At 38.2% G+C, this 22,678-nt stretch overlaps 1 protein-coding gene and 1 long non-coding RNA gene across 4 annotated transcripts; both read right to left on the bottom strand.

Annotated features, from left to right (window-relative positions):
- Window positions 1–3,141: 3,141 nt before the first annotated feature.
- LOC149408094 (uncharacterized) lies at window positions 3,142–4,191 on the bottom strand. 2 transcript variants are annotated; one of them, XR_016301618.1, is made up of 3 exons: window positions 4,028–4,191; window positions 3,706–3,811; window positions 3,142–3,315 (listed from the first exon to the last, which is right to left on the bottom strand). It is a non-coding gene; the product is annotated as an uncharacterized LOC149408094 (long non-coding RNA). The 2 variants fall into 2 exon arrangements; XR_016301617.1 differs by lacking the exon at window positions 3,142–3,315 and having other exon boundaries at window positions 3,381–3,811.
- A 4,157-nt stretch (window positions 4,192–8,348) lies between these two features.
- Window positions 8,349–10,727, bottom strand: TIC20-IV (translocon at the inner envelope membrane of chloroplasts 20-IV). 2 transcript variants are annotated; one of them, XM_089628196.1, is made up of 3 exons: window positions 10,583–10,727; window positions 10,007–10,131; window positions 8,349–9,172 (listed from the first exon to the last, which is right to left on the bottom strand). In XM_089628196.1, exons 1-3 carry the CDS (start codon window positions 10,654–10,656, stop codon window positions 8,565–8,567), a joined length of 807 nt encoding a protein of 268 aa, XP_089484322.1. In that variant the 5' UTR covers window positions 10,657–10,727; the 3' UTR covers window positions 8,349–8,564. The 2 variants fall into 2 exon arrangements, with proteins under 2 accessions (XP_089484322.1, XP_089484329.1); XM_089628203.1 differs by having other exon boundaries at window positions 10,007–10,128.
- Window positions 10,728–22,678: the final 11,951 nt, after the last annotated feature.

Raw genomic sequence — 22,678 nt, 5'->3', positions numbered from 1 at the left:
GAAATGAGCTAATTTGGTCAATCTGTCAACAATGACCCATACTGAGTCGTGTCCAGTTGTGGTTTTTGGCAAACCTGACACGAAATCCATCGTTATCTGCTTCCACTTCCACTGTGGAATCTCAAGTGGTTGCAGCATTCATACTGGTTTCTGGTGTTCTGCCCTGATTTTTGAGTAAATCAGGATGTTGTCAATAAACACGATAACGAACTTGTCCGACAAGTTAACTTCACTCAGGTACTTCCCATGGAACAGATTGAGGAAATGGACCCACGTCATCGAGTGGACATCCTCAGATGACGTCATCACTTCCCACCAGCCCCTAGCCTCATCCTCCAGTTCATTCACAGTGCAAGCCACTCTCTCGGTAACAGATAGCTGCATGTTGTTGAAGATCTGATGCATCTTCTTGACCCAGTTCTCAGCTGCATCTAGACCAACATGGCCGTCAATGTCGGAGGCTCTGCTCACGGAACCTCTCGTATACCGGCTCGCTCACAGGAGGAACGATGTCAGGAATCTGGATGTTGAACTCCTCAGGAGGATCCACATGCACTGGCTGTGGATTCTCACGTCGTTCTCCTAGAATTGGAGGCGTTGGGTACTATCGAGACGGTACGTTCAACCTTGTCGAGTTCCGCGATCGTGCGGTTCTGCTCTTCTAGCTTCTGCGCGAACCTCCGATTCATCTCATCTCTCTGGGTCGCGTCGGCAGCTTGTCTCTCCAGCGCGCGTCTGATCTCCGGGAGATCCACCGCTGTAACATTCTCGGCATTAGACGGGTCTCATCTAGGCCCCATGCCTGCTCAATTCTGCACATGGAAGAGAGCATGGTTGAAATCCAAGTCACATCATCGAGAATGCATACCAACCTGGACTAGCCTCTCAAGGCCTAGTCAAACGAGACTTAAGCACAAAATGCTAGTTCTCTCGTTACACACACAAAAAGCAACCACTCTCGTGGTTGACAAGCAAACGTCTACACAGCTGGGTCGTCCGAAGGCTCAGCGGGATCCTTCTCGGAATCTCCCTCGTCACAGTCAACTTTCTCGTCATCATGCGGAACAACCACCGGAAATGCAATCATCGGGGGTAAGGTACTCATATACCACATCACGTCACGACGAAGAATTCAGTCAACATTCGCAAGACAGTGAACTAGGGACAATCAGATTCCGGCGTCAGATATTGGAGCTCTACACACAGCTTCCAATACTCGATACCTCGCTGGAGTCTATCCTCGAGCACATCGGACACCGGTCCATAATTTTTTGAACAAGTCGGTCTCCATATCGGACAACCGACCCAATCCCGAGCCGGTAGAATTCGTAAGTTGCTCCTCCCACTCGTCCCCCTCTCCTGGCCCCAACGTGTATTGTATCACCTTCTGGAACATCTCACAATCTCGGCTGATAATACCGTCAGCGGTGAAACGAGTCCATCGACTCAACGTTGGCCAATAAGGAGGGGTCATCGCAATATTCGTACTGGAGCAGTGAAACGTCGAGATGACACTCATCCACTCACAAGTCAGACCGATCCACCGGCCCCTAAGTGATGGTGCCTCTCACGACACTAAACGTACTTGCGGTCGAAGGAATTCACGTGATCGCATCGCGGTACAGACGAATCTCATCGGGGAGGAGAGATCTAACTCCTAGCAACTCATCCTGCATCATGTCGAACCTATCTCTAGACAGGTCGACTCTAAGCACAACACTATCACATGGCATACTCGCGACCTATACCGAGAACACGTATCCCAAGTCTACAGAAACGGCTAAACCTGGGGCTCTGATACCACAAAATCTGTCACGACCCAGGGAGCGACAGCTCGCCCACGAACCGCGACCGATCAACTCAAATCTATACATAACTCATAATATAAACACATTAATTAAGCATAATATCTCATAAGATTATATAATAAAATAGTTTGCGAAAATCCGGGGAAATTTTTCGCTTTTATAACTTAGAGTCTGATAGCGACTCCTATACAAATATGTTCCGGAACGTTTTATCAAAAGATACTAACCCCGATTAAGAAACCCCATAGCCCATAGGTCAAGGCAATACGCGCTCGGTCTCGGTCTTCAATCTCGTTTCCCGCTTACATGCTTTTCCCTTATCTACATTACCAAGGGTCATAAAACTATGAGTCGATTGACTCAGTAAGTGGGAGTCTATCTATAAAGTAAAACGACTAATGTCATGTGACGTGCAAACAAATACACAAGCATGCAGAATGATTGTTAGATATAACTAGAACATATCATTAGAGTATGACTGACGCGTGATATCACACTCTATCTACTCACTTGTCGTTTTGCAAGATCGTACATCCTCTTCTGCTACGATCTCCAAAACGACAATAAGCCAGCCTCAGACCTCGAGCAGCAGTCTTACGGCGGCTTTGGTGTTTTAAGATTGTCTGTGATCCACTAGTGGTACCATCTTCATCTGACGTCGGCGCATGTGTGCCCCCTTGGCACGACAATGAGTTCACTCGAGGCGACTGCTCATTGCTGAATGGGTTCACTCTAGGCGACTGCCCATTACCATCGGGTTCGCTCGTGGCGACTGCCCGTTATCGTTGGGTTCGCTCGAGGCGACTGCCCTTTACCATCGGGTTCGCTCGTGGCGACTGCCCGTTACCGTTGGGTTCTCCCCAGTTTTGAGTACTCAGCGCCATACAGACCACCTAGGTCTGCCTCAAACACAAGTCGTTGACTTGTGGGTACCACCGACACGAGTTTAATTAAAGTTTGGGTACTCTGCGGCTAGCAGCGTACACGTTATACTTATATACGGAAGAGCTTAACGGGATAAACCCCGAAAGAACTTACTGTTTCTCTTTGAAGCTCGTCAAGTGTTTTAAGTTGAAAGCTCGAAATGTGACTTTCGAACTCTCTACTCTCAATTGAATATGAGAGTCTATCGCTCTTCCGTCCTCTCGATTCTAACCTACTTTCTAGAGTTAGAAGAGAAGTCTAACCACACACAAAACAAACAAGGCTGGTTCAAGTTAGCGTTTGAACCTAACGGGCGAACCCGAGCTAAGTTTTCAAGCAAGAGTGGCCGAAGCCTTAACTTTCAAGTTTATTCATTTTACGGCTTTCACCTACTCTTGTTTACTAGCAAATAAATGCACAAACAAACAGGGTTATTCCCTTGGTAAGTAGTTGACTTATGTCTCCACACTTACCCGGAAAAGATCGTCTGAAAATTGGTTGACTTCTGGAGTTTCCTCGCCTTTCACGCTTCCCGAGACTCTACACATCCTGGAGCGTTATCACGTTCTGAGGCGTCGAGAAACTAAAACCCAAAGTTGAAAACTCATTAGTCAATGATCCGAAAGGTGATAACAAGCTTAAGGTTCGTTATCGGGATTCACTGCGAGTCGGTTCAGGGGTTCGAGAATTTAATTCACTTATTTCTCGGCTTTTCGGAATTTAAACTTATTCAAGACTCGTACGAATTCGTACCAGAGAAAGAGTACGAAATAAAATCCAAATAATTATTTAACGAGTCTTAAATAAATTAAATGAATAATCCGAAAATAGTACAAACCGAGAATTCTAAATGAATTAACCAAAAATTAAATTCTCGAACATCTCTTAATAAATAATTAATAATCCTTGAGTACAAATCTCAAATCCAAAATTAAGACTCGAGTCTAACGCTATAAAGCGATAAACGACTCACGAGTGAGATCGAGCATTAAAAATCTGTTCTGAATTCACTACTTTTCCGGCTTCAACGCGTTCAGTTCTGCCGGCTCTCGCTCGATTCTATCCGATCTGTGACTGAGCTGTGAAATTCAGAAATAAACACCGAGTCAATTCACAAATCCAATTTCCGACTCGACTTAGAACCCGAAATTAAATCACTACCAAGAAATTCGATCTCAAACTTCCAACATCATCTAACCACAGCCAAATCAACAAATTTCAACCCGGAGCCAAAACCCCCAAAATCAAACCAAGAACCCTAACTCTAATTCCAATTTGGGTAAAAGGAATTTCACCTTGCTTTTGGAGAAATCAAACTCTTTGGTGCTCACTCTTCTCTTCACCGGCGTCCTCTCTAGCTCGCGGCGGCTCAAGCTTCACGGCCGTCGCTCGGTCTCAGCTGGACGGCGCGCGCGCGGCTCGGTGACGGAGCGCTGGGCGAGCGCGAGCAAGGAAGAAGAAGAGAAATAAGGAGTGGTGCTGGGGGGTTGAGCAGCCGGAGAGAAAAGGCTTGGGTGGTCGTAGCCGATTGAATTTTTTTTTTCTTTGTTCTGGTTGTGTTGGAGCTTGCGCGGGTGAGGAAGAGAAGAAGAAGAATGACGTGAAGAAGATAAAAGAAGAGAGTAGAAGATAGAAGAAGATAAGAGAAGAAAAAAAAGAATCCCTTATTTGCTCATAGATCCCTCCCATATCCTCCTCTCCAAACCGACCCCAAACTCAAAAATTCTTATAAATGGGTCCCGAACTTTCATTACAATCACGTCCGTTGTAATGTAATTATTTAATTAAATCCGTGACTGATCGGATTTTAATTAAATAACTAAACCGAGAATTTCCTGTTCGTTCTCGATTAATTTAAATATATTTAAGGTTTCTCGGAAATAATTCTCATCCTTGAGAATTTATTTCTTAAATTAAATTCCGGAATATTTCATCGGAAAATAATTTATTACTCGAGACGAACTCGATAAATCCTTATTTATTCCGAGATTTTCCATTACCTTAAAAGAACTTAAGTTAACTCGATAAATTCATACGTCCATAATTCACTCATTAATTTAATTGTAACAAACGGAAGCTCGTAAATTTTACAAACGGCGAGATTCAAAAGTTATCCTTTACACCACACCACCATCTTCAACGGGATCTCATCAAATCGACACCACCGCTCCAACAAGCTCTTGCCGTAAAAAGAGTAAAACCAACGGAAGTCAACGGTTATTACGAGAATAAGTATGGAAGACGGTACAAGAGATACCAAACTTCTCAAATTCATCGGTGGAGAAAAGTCGGACCGATTCCAATCGATACCGAGTTAAGGCATCTCCATCCACAAGCTCTACGTCACCAACTACTCCCACCGACACTAACAAGTTGAACCTCTATATCAACGCGCAATTCATTGACATTCAGCAAGCCAACCTCGACTTTCTCAATTGGTGGAAGATGCATCAAGCACAATTTTCGATCTTATCCATCTTTGCCCGAGATGTACTCACCGTACCAGTCTCTAGCGTCGCCGTTGGAAAAATTATGGACGACCAACGTGTGCGACTTAGGCCAAAATTAGTGAAGATTCTTACGTGCGTCAAGGATTGGGAACATGCCAATCTAAAGATGCCGTCTGAACTATCGCAAGATCACGAAGATTTTGTCAAAGCATTCAACGATTGAGGTCTCAACGAAAATTTTTGAAGAAGATTGTGATTGTATTAATTGTATTTTGATTTGTAGAACTATGCTAAATGTTTATGTTTTCATGTCCATGGTTTTTTTTTTTTTTTGGAAGTGTTAGTATGCAATTTTTTTTAAGTGAAATTTCAATATAATTTTAAGAATTCATATGCAACTTTTCATGTCTGTGTAATATAAAGCATTTTTTTAAATTGGACAATTTAAGAAGTCATATGCAACTTTTTGTTTTGTTTTCTAGAGTCAATGAACATTTTTTTATCCTGCCATATGCATTCATGTTATACAGTTAACTTTAACATTCATTGGTCATGTCATCTAAATATAATAGCAATAAATGATATTTTAAAGTAACAGTATTTATGAAAACTGACAACTTTTGTGGAAAAGCAAAGCAAACAAACAACAATAAATAGTCACAGTTAAATAGATTAACTTCAATTAATTGAGCCGATTTTTTTTAGGTTAACAATTAATTGTTGACCGTATAACTCGGTTAATGGTTGACCGAAGTTAATCAGATTCCAGTTTTACTCTCCCTCTTTATAGATTGTTCTCTATTATTGAAGAGAATCGAGGAATAGATTTTTACGGACTTTCTAATAGATGTTTAATTTATAATTGATAGAAACGCTATACCTAGCTGAAATTTATAATCTATTAAAAAAATTCGACAGTATCTTTTTAAAAAAATTGAAATTATAACACTATTCCATCATTTTTTTTTCATTCTCAAGTATTCCATCATTCTTCGAATATGAGAGCAAATTTAATGATTTTCCAAAAAAACTTGACGGTAAATAACATAAAATTAACATAAGTAGTTCCACCATTGCTTCACATTTAAGTAATTTGCTCTATAATTAGTTTTAAAAAAATTAATGAGCCCAATGAAAACTTGTTAAATTGTTATTGAATGATGTTGATATTTAAGACCTACCTAAACAAGTAAGGGTATTGACTTACCATTAAAGAAGGATGTTGCTTAAATGGACATAACTTGATAATCTTAAGTGGCAAGTGAAGGCAAAATGTTATTGACTTCACCATTAAAATTGCTCTGAGATACTCTGTCAGATAGCTTTGGTTCTCTTTTAAATAAAAAAAAAAAATTGTTATATTAAAGAAAACTGCCAATTTCGAAGAGTTATTATTATTATTATCATTTGATAGACTTTGTAACAAAGGTTTTAAATATAATCGGTATCAAGTCCACGTCTAAACTATATATGTTCACAAACTTTTTATTTTTATTTTTTTATTTGAAGGACTCTAACAAAGATTTAAAATATAAAAAAAACTAACCATTTCCCTAGCTCATTTTAAGATTATAGTCAAAATTTTATTTTATTACAAAAATAGTTCACTATGCTTGCAGTAAATTAATTAACTAAAAATAAATTTAAGCCAGATTAAATAAAAGACATTCTACATTTAAGTATGTTCTATTTTATGTGTTTTGGATCATGCTATCTATAACCTATGTGTATTAGTATTGGGTTAGGCCTTTATTTATTTTATTTTATTTTTATAATAATATAGCTTAAAATAAAACTTATGTGCCTGTTTCATTTAGAAGAGTATTCGACGAATGTCAACTGTAAACAAGCTTTCAAACTGAATAAATTGAGCAAATCATATAACAACTTTCTAAAACTTTATGAGAATTTATTATCTCTCTTTGGTTCGTCTAAGAACTACTCGAATCATTGCAAAGTGGTGCTTTTAGAATTTCGAACCCTACTCATCAGACAACTCAGCTGTTTGTGGCATCATTCACTGCACCCTCGTTCCTAATTCGTAAGAACTATTTGCCTCTGAGTTATTTAGGATATGGGGTCTCGAGCAAGTCGGTCAAAGTTCACATCACCTTGACTTCGTGGACCCGATTCGTTACTCTTAGGCCTTTATTGTCTTTTTTTGTAAGAGTGACATTTTTCCAAGATGAAAAAAATTACGATTTAACAAATACTCATAAAAAGTTGTAGAGCAGAAAACAAGAAAAGCAAAAACAAAAAATGTCTTGAGAAAATGGAGAGAGGAGACATGAGATAGAAGGGAGATAAAAGACGGTAAGACATAGAGATTTGTTGTAAGCTCTTCCATGCTTATTATCTATATGTTATGAATATTTATGATTCCTCTATAAAAGGTATCATTTCCGACACGTTTAATTGGTTATAAATTTAATGCTATTATGAAAGTACCTATAGTCCAACTCGCGTTGTCCTCACTAAAGTGACTAGTGCTCTGTCATTTGTCTTCGGTTTGTTTGGTAGAGGGGAAAGGGAAGGAGATGGATGAATTTTTTTAGTTGATGTGATATGCGCTCTTGTTGGTAGGAAGGAGAGAAATAAAATAAAAATGATTTGGAAGGATTCATAATGCACCGGGCTCATCATTTTTAATCTTTCCAATTTGGGAATGAAAAGAAATGGAGAAAAAAAATGTTATTTTTTTTTTACAAATATACCCTCAAAACAATCCATCCATCCACTATTATTTCCTTTCTATCAAACATAGTTAATAAATTATTAATCTTTTTCATTTTCTTTTTCGTTTTTTTTCATTGTACAAGAATCCATCCATTCCCTCTTAATCCTTCCTACCAAACAAGGCCTTAGGCTCGCACCCTCCTGATTTGACTAATGCGACCCATCCAACGCCTGCTCACAAGCAAGAGCCAGTGAAGAAAAGAAACCAAAAGTTTCCAATGGAGGAGAATCTGATGGCGAGTGTCTCTCTTGGCCTGAAGACTAGAAGATCACTTAAGGTCCCAGAGAGAAGGCCAGGTATTAAAGAGAAAAGTAATATTACTAGAAGGGCAATCAAAGGGCCATCAAGGGGTTTTAAAGTACACCCCTTAAACCCCTGTACCTAGCTTATACATACATGGTCTTATTTTGTCAAGGCTGCAAAATAGCATAAAAAAACATTTTATTTTGTTATTTTGTCCCCAATCCACACATCTGTATATAGCTGAGACTTTGATTTTCCATTAGTACATATTTATAAAAAAAGAACACATCCGTATATAGCTAATACGAAATAGGAAGACTAAAAAGAAATGGCTATCTTAACATAAAAGTTAATAATAGTCGGAAAAATAGACGCTAGAAAGAAACGGACGAGAGGTCTCTATTAGCGAAGGAAACCTCCAACTCTATACTCTGTGTGGATCAAAGCAGCCTCGGTGACGAAGGGGATGTGAGAGTAATGTCCACGGAGGGCACATTGAGCCGCGTACAACAAGACCCCGATGTAGAGGAAGCCGACGGCGGCCCAGTAGTAGATCCCGAGGGAGCCGTTGAAGTGGATGAGCGGGGCCCAGTTGCTTGCGACCCAAACGACCTGGAGGGCGGTCTCGAGGAGCATGGCCGTGATGAGGTGGTACCTCAGGAAGTGGGGCAGCTTCTTGTTCTTGACGACCAAGGAGTAGGCCGCGAAGCAGTAGATCATGGGGAGCCACACGTGCCACCTGTTGGTCCCTCCCGGGATGAAGAAGATGAGGTCCTCGAGGGTCTCGTGGTGCTCGAGGAGCGGGACCACGTAGTACCCCGCGTCAGAGAACTGGCACGCTATCAGGTACGGCGCCGCCGCCAGCGACCTCCACCACCACTCCGGCTTCTCCGACGTGCTCTTCCCGCTCCACCTTTCTGTGCTCACCCGGGCCCGCGTCCAGGGTCTCCCGCTGCCCCACCGTAGGGCTACACCTTGACAGCTGCCGGACTCGAGCGACCCCGGCATCCCTGGAACGTTCGAAAACCGTGAATTATTACGGTAGTAGAAACAATATTTCCTTTTTTTATTTTAATTTTTAAAAAAATGGGCTTTTATGAGGATTGTCAACTGATTTTATGAAATTTTATTAATCTTAACATTGTATCTGCACTTAGCCCGACTAGGCCCACAGGGGACAGGCAGGGCGACCGGAATACGCTGTAGGTGGTCGCAAGTATTTGGTTCCAGCGAGAATCGAACCTGAGATTGTGCGCCGACCATGCTAAAAATTAAAATTTGATTAAAAATATCATAGCCCAGAAAAGCTATCATCTTGGAAATACATGGTAAGAGATCCAACATCAGGGAATGATTTAGGGCACTATATAGACGACTCTAATAGTTGCCAACTGATTATCAGTTGTAACGAATCATGAATCTTAACATAAACTAAGGTGCATGAAAGGTATTATAGGCAGAGCCAGAGCTCTGTTTGGTTGAAACTATTTCAACATTCTTAACTCAAGGACGTGGAATTGTGCCCCTACCATATTTCTTCATCTAACTAGTTTAAACGAGCAATCATCCCATGATATAAATTTGATTAATTGATAACCTTGAAAAACTAAACATGAAGAGAATAATTACCTTAAAAAGGACTTTGAAGATTATTGATTATTCTGTTTATGACCAGTTGGTTTTACGATTATAAAAGTCACAAATCTTAGCATAAACTAAGGTGTTTGAATGTTATTATAGGCAAGGCAAGAGAGCTCTGTTTGGCTCAAACTAATTCACAGTTCGAACTTATGGATCATAAACTCAGAACAGAAAGTAGAAATTAGGCTTAAAATTTGATATACCTTTAAAGGCCATGTCACCCTTTGCCCTGAGACGACTCCGCCGAAAGGATAATTTATTAGGGTTATAGGCGAATGAGAGCGACGAGGGCTTATGGCTTTTCTTTCCGATCACAGTCGTGTGTCTGCTAAACAATACAGATACATCTATTTCAAACCTCAAAACACAGATAAATTATATACCATACCCATATGCATAGAATTTACAATAACGTTGCTGTATTTACAGTCACATCAGAGTGATAACATGTTACAAATAGCTTGATGAAAAGGAATCCCAAATAGAAAATACAAGATTGTTCAAACAATTACAAGAACTGCGGAGACTTTACGGTTTCTTCCTAGTTATAAAAAACAAAAACAAAAAAGAAGAAGAAAATCATTATATATAGCGATAAACATCACAACTAAACACCACATAATGTATTAAAACAAAAGAGCATTAGTAATATTTTTTACTTTTTTTTGGCTCTCTGCGTTTTGGTTCATTAGTCTCTACGACGCGAAATGTTCTAGAAACTTGTCGATAAAGTAAAAGAAGATAGAGAGAGTGAAAGACGCGAAATATATTAGACATACGCGAAATAAAAGAAGAGCGGATCAACGAGGCTGACGCCGCCGCATGCCACCGCCGTCGCCGCCGGTATGGGCATCTCTGATAAGCTCGGGTTTCGGGCTTAGGGCTTCCTTCTTCCCCAAGAATAGCGGAAATATGACATCTATATTGTGCAAGTCGTACCTTATTATATTTATGGGACTTATTAAAGCAAATCCTTCTTTGAGAGTTTTTTTTTTCTTTTCTTAAATCTGAATAAAAGAACCGCTGAGTTTCTTCTAGATAATAATATTAATATTTTATCATAGTCGGCGAATTATAGGATTTATGTTTTATTATGAGCGGATATATAAATACGGAGCTTGAGTATAATAATCCATTTGAAATATAAAATTATCAAAATAGTTCACATTAAGTTTATTTTGTACAATAATCAATAAATCTACTCGAAGAGATAATAATATCTTTTATATAAAATGAAAAATTACCAAATATAAATTAGTTAAAAAAATAGATAAAAAAATAAAAAATATTATAATAAATAACTATTTCATTAATAGATTAAAATAATTCTCTAAAAATATTACGAGATCTTCACCGTCCGTCTTTAACACCACGTCAACTTGTGGCAATTTCCGCCGATCTTCACCATCGATACATCTCGAACCGCCAAATCTCCGACCAAAGACATAGAGTCGTTAATTCTCCTATAGATAAATCGATATTAATATGAATAAACAGAAATAAACCAAATTGACATGAATTAATTCCGAATTAATATGAATTAATTACGAAATAAATATAAATTAAATCAAATTAGCACGAATTAACATGCATTAATACGAATTAACACGGTTAACACTAGTGAGAGCCGAACCAACTCGCGAATTCCAGATCGAGGCAGAGGTCTGATCGCATCGTCGTGCAAATCTGGGCCTGACATCTTCATGGGTCGACAATTGCCTAATGGGATCGTCGGTGCCGACGTCATTCTTCCTCGCGACGCGTCTTCGACGATGCTTCCTTTAGATCCGGTGGCAGACTGTCCTCTCCGTGTGCCTTCGTCACTTGAATCAGACCCATGCCCATGAGTCGTCCATCGTCTTCCCCATGCGAGGACGTCAAGATCTAGCGAGCTTCCTCACACCACCGGCCCGATGTCGGACCGGCGAGCCCAAGCGCGTTGTCCTCGTAGGTCGGAGCTCGTCCATCGGGATCCATGGAGGTTCGGAAACTCTCTGCGGTGGAGAACCATAACCTTGTCGCGCGTCTTCGGCGACTCTCAGCGGTGGAACGACATAGGCAAAGGATTGCATCGTCGACTGTCTACGCCGTTAGGTTTTTTATCAGCACTAAATTGAGAGAGAGAGAGAGAGAGAGAGAGAGAGAGAGAGAGAGAGAGAGAGAGATTTGGTCCAATTTTGATTGATTCAACATTTATAAGGTTTTAATGACTATCAATATCAATCAGTAATTGATTTGTCATTTAATAATTTTTTATTTTGAAAAATTAAATAAAAAGGGTAAAATCGGTAGTAAAATTTTGATTTAATTGCCACATCATCGAAATTATTTATTTAAACAAAAAATTAAAAACATTGGTTAATTTGCAATTCCAACGTTTCACTTGAGATAGTTATTATAATTTTCTTAAATGGGGCTCGACAAATATTACTCTACAAACACACTCCAAAATTGAATAAATATGAATAATACTAACTGGGAAATTCAATCTCACGTTTTACCCATAAGAACAGAAATGGTATTACCATTTGACACAATCAAACTTGGATACTTTTTATTCATTTTTCAATTATAAAAAAATTACAAATGAGCTTATTTAATAAACATAATCTAACTATTTTTCAATTAAATAAATGATGATGTCGATTTTGGGATCGTCAACAATCACAAATAAATATACGATATATTTGTTTTATTTAATAACAGGTCTCAGAAGACTTCGTATAAGAAACAGAAATGAAATCCCGATCTAATTTAAAAGAAATATTAACGCGAAATATAGAAGGAATAAGCTTTATTAATAGTTAACGTTTACAGAACAGGCGAAGTGCCGGGGTCAAAAGGGCGAACTCAACAACGATCGAGAGAAATTGAATTAAAATGAAAAATTGAGTCCAAGCTTGTATATCCGTGAAAATGAATACAACAGTCTTTATTTATAGGCGAAGAAAGGAACATCTCTTGGACACGTGTTGATCAGCTCGTCCTTGCCACGTCGCAGGTTGGTCAATTCTCAGATCCGGTCTTCTTGGCGAGGTTTCAGCTTGACCACGACTTCTCTACTTGACTAGAACAACGCGAGCGATCTGTTCTCCTTGGCGAGCTGGGCTTATGCTTCTTGCTTAGAACCGGGCTGAATTACTTATTGGGCTTTGGCCGAACCAAAGCCCAATAAATAATAAATATTTAAAAATTTTACACCCCCACAATAAATATCTCAAATTAAAACCAGACACATATAAATTAGACTACTTTTAATATTAGAATTATCTTCAAACAGTATTTTACAACACAGATCTCAGATTGATTTTCAAAGAGGAAATTTGAAAAAAGTATATAAAAAAATTAATTAGTTTATCTTTATAATTGTTATTACTAAAAAACATAAAATATAGCCTCAACTTTATAAAAATTAAAAATCTATAATACTATATTTGAGATATAATTAATAATTGTTGATGCGGTTTTTTGCATCACATTTACGACGCACGTACCGCAGAGAAGTCCAAGTACATACGCCGTTCCTCCGAGGGCGATTGTGTTTCCCTCGATTTTGAATGAGATGTCGATATGGGGTCGAACTTGATAAATGCAACAAATCTGACGATTCCTCCGGAATGGCCAACCGTGGGAGTGGATGAGGTCGAATCCTAGGTCGAGAGAGAATCACGATTATGGAGACGAGCTCGATAAGGGTCATGACTTCCAAGGAGAACTAGGACTGACCGCCCTTTTAGCGACGAACCTCCGATTTGCCTCCGTTTAAGGTGGTTGAACTCCTTCTTTTCAAAATCAAGAGGATTAGACAAATGAATTATGGATGTGCCTCTTAAATAGGTGAAGGACAGAATTTGGTTGTTGATGTGTCGTTTAAGTACCGTTACGACACACTAACTAGGGTCGCTATGATGGTCACAGTGAGACTTGATCTAAATCCTGAAGTGATCATCGACTTCTAGGTCATATGGCCCGAGTTCTTTGACTCATTCGTTAAAGGCTACTGAGATGCCGTGATACTTATGTCTTGGGAATTCGGAATGTGATATGAGAAGAAAGTGGTTGACAGATATGGAATCCAGCCTTCATGCAAGAAGGTCAATGTTCACTCACTAAGGGTTGATTCTGGAACTGATAGATTGCTAGCACTTTCGTAGTAAGTAACGTACGGAAGAATCTTTCACTGGGGAAGCAACGGTGCTTAGGGTGTATATGTTATAAGAAAGGTATAACAGAATAATTGACCTTACTTAAACGAGATGAACCTAGATGATCTTGATCACGAGCTGACTATATCAGTGGACACTCGTCACGATGAGCAAATATAATTCTAGTAATAAGGAGAGTGCAGTCATGGATTACTTTGTGGAGTATTGAACGAGATTAAATAAATCGATTGAAAAGAGAAATGACTATTTCGTCCTTTGATCGGATTTGTAGGAGCTTCTGTTACTATGTCCATAATCCTCGATTCGGCTCTGACTAAGGCGGACAAAAACTCTGTAGTAATAATAAAGATAAAGATTATTTATTATTATATTTACAATCTCACAACTGTTAATTGTTTAGCAGCATTCATTCGAAAATTTGTCTATTTGCCTAATTAAATATTTATTGCGGAATTAATTATTTATTGTTTGATCAAGTAAATAATTAATTGAATTTTAAGTTGGGCCTTATAGACACTGTAAAATTCGAAATTTCTTGGCCCATGACCATGAAGTTGGGCACCTACTATGGATATTAATTACTCAATATTCTCTCTTTAATTAGTTGCTATATTTGTGAAAAAGAAATAAGGTAACTTATTAAATAAGAGAGAGAATAATAATGGTTAATATATTCTCTCTCCATTAGAAAATGAAATAAGATATTATACTTTATTTTCTCTCATAATATATTTCATAATATCTAGGAGAATAATAATGGTAGAAATATTCACTCTATTAAATAAAGAAATAAGATATTGTCCTCGTAATTCTCAAATATCTAGATTCCTTAAATACATAAGAAAAATAAGGAAATATAATATCCTAGATTATGATCTGTTGGATGGGAGAAAAAGTAGGATTTGTATCAAAATCCAACGATTCATGTTTAACTACAAAATAGGAAAGAATAAAGGAGAATAAAATATCTCTATGAGCTTCCTAGAATATCTCCTTTCTACCACTATAAACAGGGGTCTATAGCAAAAACGACTCAAGCAAGAGCAAAATTTTCGTCCATCATACTAGGTTGGCCGATCCCTTGCTTCTCTCTCTCTCTTTCTCTCTCTCTCTCTCTCTCTCTCTCTCTCTCTCTCTCGGAATTTTGTAATTCCATTCTTAGAAAAAGAAGAGTAGATCTGAAACACCATAATCAGATCTTGTTAGATTAGTAGAGTGTGCCCACACTGTATTCTTGTTCGTCCGGAGATTACATTTTGGAAAACTACGGTGTCATCCTAGGAGATCCAAGAGATTCAGAGATATCCCGGAGATCAGATCGGAGCTCAACGATTGGAGAGGAAGACGAGAATAAGAAGGAGAACTCGATTCATAAGCTTAAGGAGAAACCCGTAAGTTTTTTGATAACTTGTCTATTTTCGGTTGCTTGATAATTACTCTCATGGTTTGATATTAATTGAATAAATCTAGATCTTGTTAAATAACCTTAATTAATTAGCTAAGTAGCGTAATTAATTCATTATGCATGGTTATGAAGAGGTGAATAATCACCAACAAGTGGTATCAGAGCGATTGTTCGTGTCTGATACCAACCTGTTTTTCTGACAAGTGTTATTAGAGCTAGATGATTCATCTAATTAATCAATTCATTCTCGTGATTAAATTTAATATGGTTTGAATGAAATTATATGTGATTATGTTTTTCGTGCAATTCAATATGAAGATTTGTGAATTGTTATTTGGTTTGATCGTAGAATATTTGATTATCATGTTTTTTATTTGATGTACACCCGAAATTCAAAGGATATAAGTTTTATGTAGTTTTATTATTGTTTTTACTCCGATGATTGACGAACCATGATCAAGACCATAAACCCATAATCCATACCCACCGATGAACCACGACGGGGACTCGAAGCAGCCCTGATGGCTCACGAGACCACGGCAGCGAGGCGATATACGAACGAGCAACACCCAGCCCCACGGCCACAGCCTCATAGCCCTCCTCCAAGCCTTTCTGACGGCTCTTGTTTGAACAAGTCCAACCCTACCATGGTTGGTCAGGGCTGGTGGGATTCGTTCGGGTCAAGGCACGGTAGCCAAGTGGGCCCACGGGCCCACTAATTAATAAAAGAAAACACTACTACAAATACTATTTTCCGATGTGGAAGACATTCGAGTGCGACTTTTCGCACCCAAAATTCGCACCAAATGAGTCTTTCAGGTGCGACTTGTCGCACCCAAAACTCAAACAAGCATATAAAATTTTCGCTGATTTTTTTAAACTTTGGGTGCGACTTTTCGCACCCAAAAGTCCATCAAAATTTTTGGGTGCGACTTAGTCGCACCCAATGCTTCATCAAAACTATTAAGTGCGACTTAGTCGCACCAATAGTCTTAAAACATTTGAGCGGTCAACTTTTCCCCTCTTTTTTGTGAAATACTATTAGGTGCGACTTTCCGCACCCAAAAGTCCATCAGAACTTTCCGGTGCGACTTGGTCGCACCCAAAAGTCCAAAGCATTTGAGCGGTCATTTAAATACCCTAGGTCATTTAAACACCCAAACTCTCTACTTTTTTTTTCTTCCTCGTTTTTCTTCTCTTCTTTTTTCCTCTTCATTTCGCTCGAGCGGCACCTGCAAGAGAGAAGAAAAAAAAAACAAACAGCAACAATCAACAAGAGAATCGACCGATCATCCACCTCTCCTTCTTCATCTTCTTCTCATCTTCTCCTTCCTTGAGCGCGCTATCCAACCATCAAACCCGAGCACCGCGCGTCGTGGCCGAGGATACAAGGACCGCCGCGAGCTCGCTGTGGCTGCCGCCTGAGGAAGAGACGCCGTGAAAGAGCGAGAACTCGTCGTAGAGGCCGAATTTCATAGCAACAAGATGAGAGATGATCTTACCCGAGTTAGATTTGTGAATCTAGGGTTTGAAATTCATTTTGGGGGTTTTAATATTCTGGACGTGATTTAGTGATTTTGAGATGGTTTTGGTGTTCTTGGATTGACGGTATGCTTGAGATTATGTGTAAGATGGATTGTTTGATTTTTTGGATAAATTGGACGTGAATTTTGGACTTGGCCGTGAGGTTGTTATTTTGGCCGTGTATGTATTCTTGGCCGTGTGTGATGTTGGTTTTAATTTATGATGTTAAGTGGTTAATGAGTTTTGTTATCGAGGGTCTAGACTCGACTCGATTAGGACGGGCTACGCAGAGCCCACAGCGGCGGTTCGGGACGACGAGGACGCGGCTAATTGTCGCCTTTTTTTTTGGTGACTTTTTAGGTGCGACTTTAGGTGCGGAAAGTCGCACCTAAATGTCGCACCCGAAAGTCAAGACTTTTGGGTGCGACTTTTCGCACCCAAGACTTTTAGGTGCGGACTTTCGGGTGCGGAAAAGTCGCACCTAAAGATATCTTTGGGTGTGAAAATTGATTTTTGGGTGCGAAAAAAGTCGCACCCAAAGGTCTTTTTTGTACTAGTGAAAAATAATTTTTTTTAAATGTTTTATTTAATTAATTGTATGGGCTGGGCCCTAATGATTTTTTTAATTTAAAACATAGAAAGGTAAATGATTATGATATCAATTCATTTTTCAATGGGACATAGTAAAGGGCCCTAAATTAATTTATTTTTGGAAAATATGGAAAATTAAATAATTTGATATTGATTTATTTTTCATGGGACATATGAATGGGCCCAAACCGAATCCATCGGCCAATTATATTGGGCTCATCTTGTTTTTATTTATAGGATCAAATAGGAAACGATCAAACCGAATCAAACCACGCTTGCTTGTTTATGTTTGTTTATTTAATTACTTACCCATGCTCGTATGTTGTAATTTAGAAATTGTTTTGTGGGTCAATGGTTACCATGGGCTTTGAGTTATTTTAATTATCGAATTGGATTAGTTTTAATGAATGAGTTGAACGGATCGGAGAGCTTTGTCACCAAGCCGATAAAATGCTAAGCTGAGAGGTTGTTAAAAGCCCTAGTGTCTTTCCTACGCTACTGGGATTGTTTCCGTGATGGAACACCATTAGGATAACTAAGCTATATCAAAACTCATATTTTTTAAGGGTAGGTTTGAATCACTTGGGTGTTTAATATAATTTAGTAAACCCGAGTGTATCACCTAGATTAATGTTTAATGCTACGAAAATTAAAATACTAAAAGTATATTGAGTCGTAGGCCTCCAACATTGATGAAAACACCGTGAGGATAAAAGATCCCCTCGTTACCGGCGGGTCTTCTTAATTGAACTCCATGGTGGTCTACTCCGAACAGAATGACTTTTCTGATTCTAATACCAAGGTTGTGTCTCTGGCGATAGGTAGGAGGAGTGGATCTCTACGTGGCCTAGAATTTCTCTAGGGCGTATGGGTTAAGCTTTCTTCTGCTGAAATGTTGCGTCGACTCGTGCATGAAACAATCGGTGGTTGTTCATGTGGCCAAAGATTCCTATAAAATTGGTAGTTAGTGAGCATAGTTATGAATGCACATATACTGTGATTGCTCACTAATCTGAGATGGTTCTAATTTTCACTAGGTGCACTCCATTATGTCACCCGAGTGAGACAGATTATGGCTATTAGTTGAATTACCGTGGAATATAAAAACTGGGTTCTTTTGCTTAGTATTTTATCCCGTGCATGATTGCATTATAGTTTTTATTTCCTAAATTAAATTGATAGCTGTTTCTTTTCATATTGCTAAAATAAATGCTTTTATATATTCAGTAATCATGTCGAACCCTATTATGGCCTTGTTGTCGAAAGACATTCTCACTGGTGAAAACTTCCCTAAGTGAACGTTGAACGTGAACATTGTGCTGGTGAGTGAAAGCATCAGTTTTATCCTCACTGAATAGAGACCTCCTTATCCTGGTCATGCTGCCTCCAAGAACTTGAGGGAGGACTATGAAAAGTAGACCATGGCCAGTAACAAAGCCATGGCCTACATGCTCGCAAGCATATCTGATGTGTTGTGGACCAAGATGGAAGGAAAGGAGACCGATGTGGATATCCTTGACTCGCTGCAAGAAATGTTAGGGATGCAGAGCGAGCAAGCCTGCATTGAACCCATATATAAGTGCACTGCACTAGGATAATTGCGGGAACTCCGGTGAGGGATCATAACATGAAAATGAAAAACTACTTCACCGAAGCTGAACTCTATGGGACACAGATGGATGAGATTACTCAGGTGGGAATCATTCTGAATTCCCTTTTGAGTTACTTCATACGGTTCACATCCAACTACATAATGAATAAGTTGAGTTATGGACTGTCTCAGTTGTTGAATGAGTTACAGATTTTTGAGTCTATCACTCGACATGAGAAGAACAAAGGGTCGGCTAACTATGCTGACAGGAGTTCTTCGGCGTAAACCAAGAAGAAATGGACTTCTTGTGCTGAGTAATCTAATGCACACCCTAGTACTTCAAAGGGGAAAGGTCCCGCCAAGAAGAAAAAGAGAAACTTCAAGAGGAGTGGAAAAGGAAAGAGAAGAAGCGTGAAAGCATTGGTAAATGCCACCAATGCAACACTGATGGCCATTGGAAGATGCATTATCCTTTATACTTGGCTGAACTTGAGAAAAACAAGAAGAATGCTAGTATGGTACTTTAAAATTCATGTTTAACGATATCCTAAAAGTATTTTGAGGATAATTAATCATGAGCATACTTCTTTCATGTTACATAGTAGGTCTAATGGATCACTTGGCTGAACTTGAGAAAAACAAGAAGAATGCTAGTATGGTACTTTAAAATTCATGTTTAAAGATATCCTAAAAGTATTTTGAGGATAATTAATCATGAGCATACTTCTTTCATGTTACATAGTAGGTCTGATGGAGCACGCAAGTATTGACGAGCTTGCTGAACAATGTTGGATTCACGCCTGAATTGCAGAGAAGCTCATGCTCCATTTGGAAATCTAATTTTCTGCTAGTTTTATTACTTTCATTTGTTGGATTTATTTTTGAATATGTTGATGTGTCATTATGATCCGAGGTTTTCTGGATTGTAGCATCTTTTGGCTATTTAGGATATGATTAATCTTTTCTTTCTTTATGTTTTATTGCATTACTTATGAACACATGGTTGTGTCATTAATATTTCTCTCATTGTTGTTGATTTCTTTTGAATGCGTTTATGATATTTGAATATGCATCCTTTGCCCTAGAATTGAATGATATAGAATACGAAGGATTTGGATTTCCGTTCATATACTATATGTGAGCACAGTTATATTTTCTAAGTTATAAATCTCTTTTAGAAATTTAATTAGCATTTATTTCTTTCTTTATTTCTTATATTGAATGTATTTTATTGTTTAAGAACCATTTAGAGCTATGATAACGTCTAAATATTTATTACCTTATATCGACAATGATTTGTGCGAATAAGAAAGTTAACATTGATGATAAATTGAATAAGTGGGAGCATCCTTAATTGGAACCTAGCCACTAATATTCATATTGATTGAGTGAGAGCATCCTTAATTGGAACCTAGCCATTGTTATTCATACTATTGAGTGGGAGCATCCTTGATCAAAATCTAGCCACTGTTATTCAATAATGAAGTCAGAGCAACCTTTAAAGGAATCTAGCCACTATTGATCAATATATAAATAGCAGCGTCCTTCAAAGGATTGAAGCCATCATCGATGATGGCATCCTTAACTGCAACAAATATGTTGTTATTCAATAATATGAGTAGAAGTATAATTAATAATTGCCTTACCACATAAGTCAATAACTTGAATGGAATGATAATTGATAATTACCTTGCTACTAAAATCAATAGGTGAGTGGGAGCATCAGTGCATGGATCATTGTCACTATCATCAACGATATTTTTCTTTAATTGGAAAGACATGATCGTAAAGTATCACTGAGGATCAAACTAACTTACTTAAAGTCATAAACCCGTATTTAGTAGATCTACTAGTGAAGCCATTGGCTTAATGGAAAAGATAGATATATAAATAGATTAATGAATGAGTTCGAGCTAATAATGAGCTGTTTGGTAAATAAGAGACTGAGCTCTTGAGAAGAGACATTAGTAACGATCTTTCTCTTCTCTCTGATACCACAAACCAGTTCATCGGGATCTTCTGAGTGGAAGATGAACTGCCCTTTATGGATGAAGTTCAGAAAAACTTATGACATGGATCATATTAGTTTAACTACTAAAACTTTTTGAAATATGAAAAGTTGATCCAAGTGATGGACAAACCATGAATGATTGTACATGGACCAAATTATGACACCAGTAACATGATTGAGCTGACTGTTTCTATAACTTGATGTATAGAATTGACAAGCTCGTTTCATATAGTCTCATATATAATTATTGATATAAGGTATATAGCTCGATTGTCGAGGGTAAAGAAATTGTCATTAAAAGGCCTAATAATTAGACTTTTGATAATGGGAAATTTACGAGAAATAGTAAAGTGTTGTGACACTAAGATTTTATGGAAATAGTGATATACTTAGTTATTAAAATATAGTAGATCCTTAAAGTCCCGTGTATAAAGAATATGAACACAACTGATACATATCAACTATAAATAACCAAGTAATAGAAATAGGTCAATAGAAGTTCTTATAAATATGTTCAATAAAGTCACACTATGGTTAATAGTGATGAGATTGAAACATGCTATGATACAACTGGCTTTGACGACAAAGGGATGTACACCTGGAATAGAGAGAGTTATTATCTGAATGATATAAAATCTGGTGTATGATCTAAAAGATATGTGAAGTATTAATGTGATCTGCAGTAAACTAATTTACTGTAAGAAGCATGAACTGTGAGAATATTAAATGAGAGATACGTCAATCAACATAATTGATAGAGATATAGATTAAGGTGAGAATCCATAAGATCGGAATCTCAGTCCTGGTCAAACATCTAAGCCGTATGTTGTACGATGGCTAAGAATTACATGGCTTAAGGAAACTGCCTTATCTTCTCTAGTCAAAGTGGGAGATTGTTTGGAATATTGCCCACTGAAGATAATAAATAACATGAATGATTACTGAATTAGATAAGAAGTTTACTTTATTAGCATCATATGATTAGTGGGTTGTTTTCTGAATCAGAATTAATAACAACTATCATCCATAGCCTCCGCATTAAACTGAATCACATACTGGGCATCTGAGTTCGGGCGGTGAGCTAAAACATGGTCCATGATTGATACATACATGGATAGCTATATCTAAATTCATATATGTGGTACACAAGTGAAGGTTGATCACTTCTTGGGAGCATTCTGCACTTGTGGTAAGTGTATGGCTTGGACATACTTTAGTTGTTGATGTGTCGTTTAAGTACCGTTACGACACACTAACCAGGGTCACTATGATGGTCATAGTGAGACTTGATCTAAATCTTGAAGTGATCATGAACTTCTAGGTCATATCGCCGAGTTCTTTGACTCATTCAGATAGTTTGATCCTCTTTGGCTTCCTAACTAGATCATTATCTATTTCGGTGTCTAAAAGATAAGGTTGAGTGGGATAGATGTAGAAAAGGGCATTCTTCATACATGCATCAATGACAAAAGAATTATCAGGAAACGAAATACGAATTCCATTCTTAATGAACTTTAAACAATAATCTTGCTCAAGAAGATGAGCAACGGATATTAAGTTCTTCCCAAAGGTAGGAACATAATAAAC

The sequence above is a fragment of the Urtica dioica genome, chromosome 1, assembly GCF_054948205.1.
Source record: "Urtica dioica subsp. dioica isolate 48M chromosome 1, U.dioica_male_clone48M_v1_H2, whole genome shotgun sequence".
Lineage (NCBI taxonomy): Eukaryota > Viridiplantae > Streptophyta > Magnoliopsida > Rosales > Urticaceae > Urtica > Urtica dioica.
The sequence above is the reverse complement of the archived record's forward strand: the minus strand, read 5'-3'. Positions and strand labels throughout refer to the sequence as shown.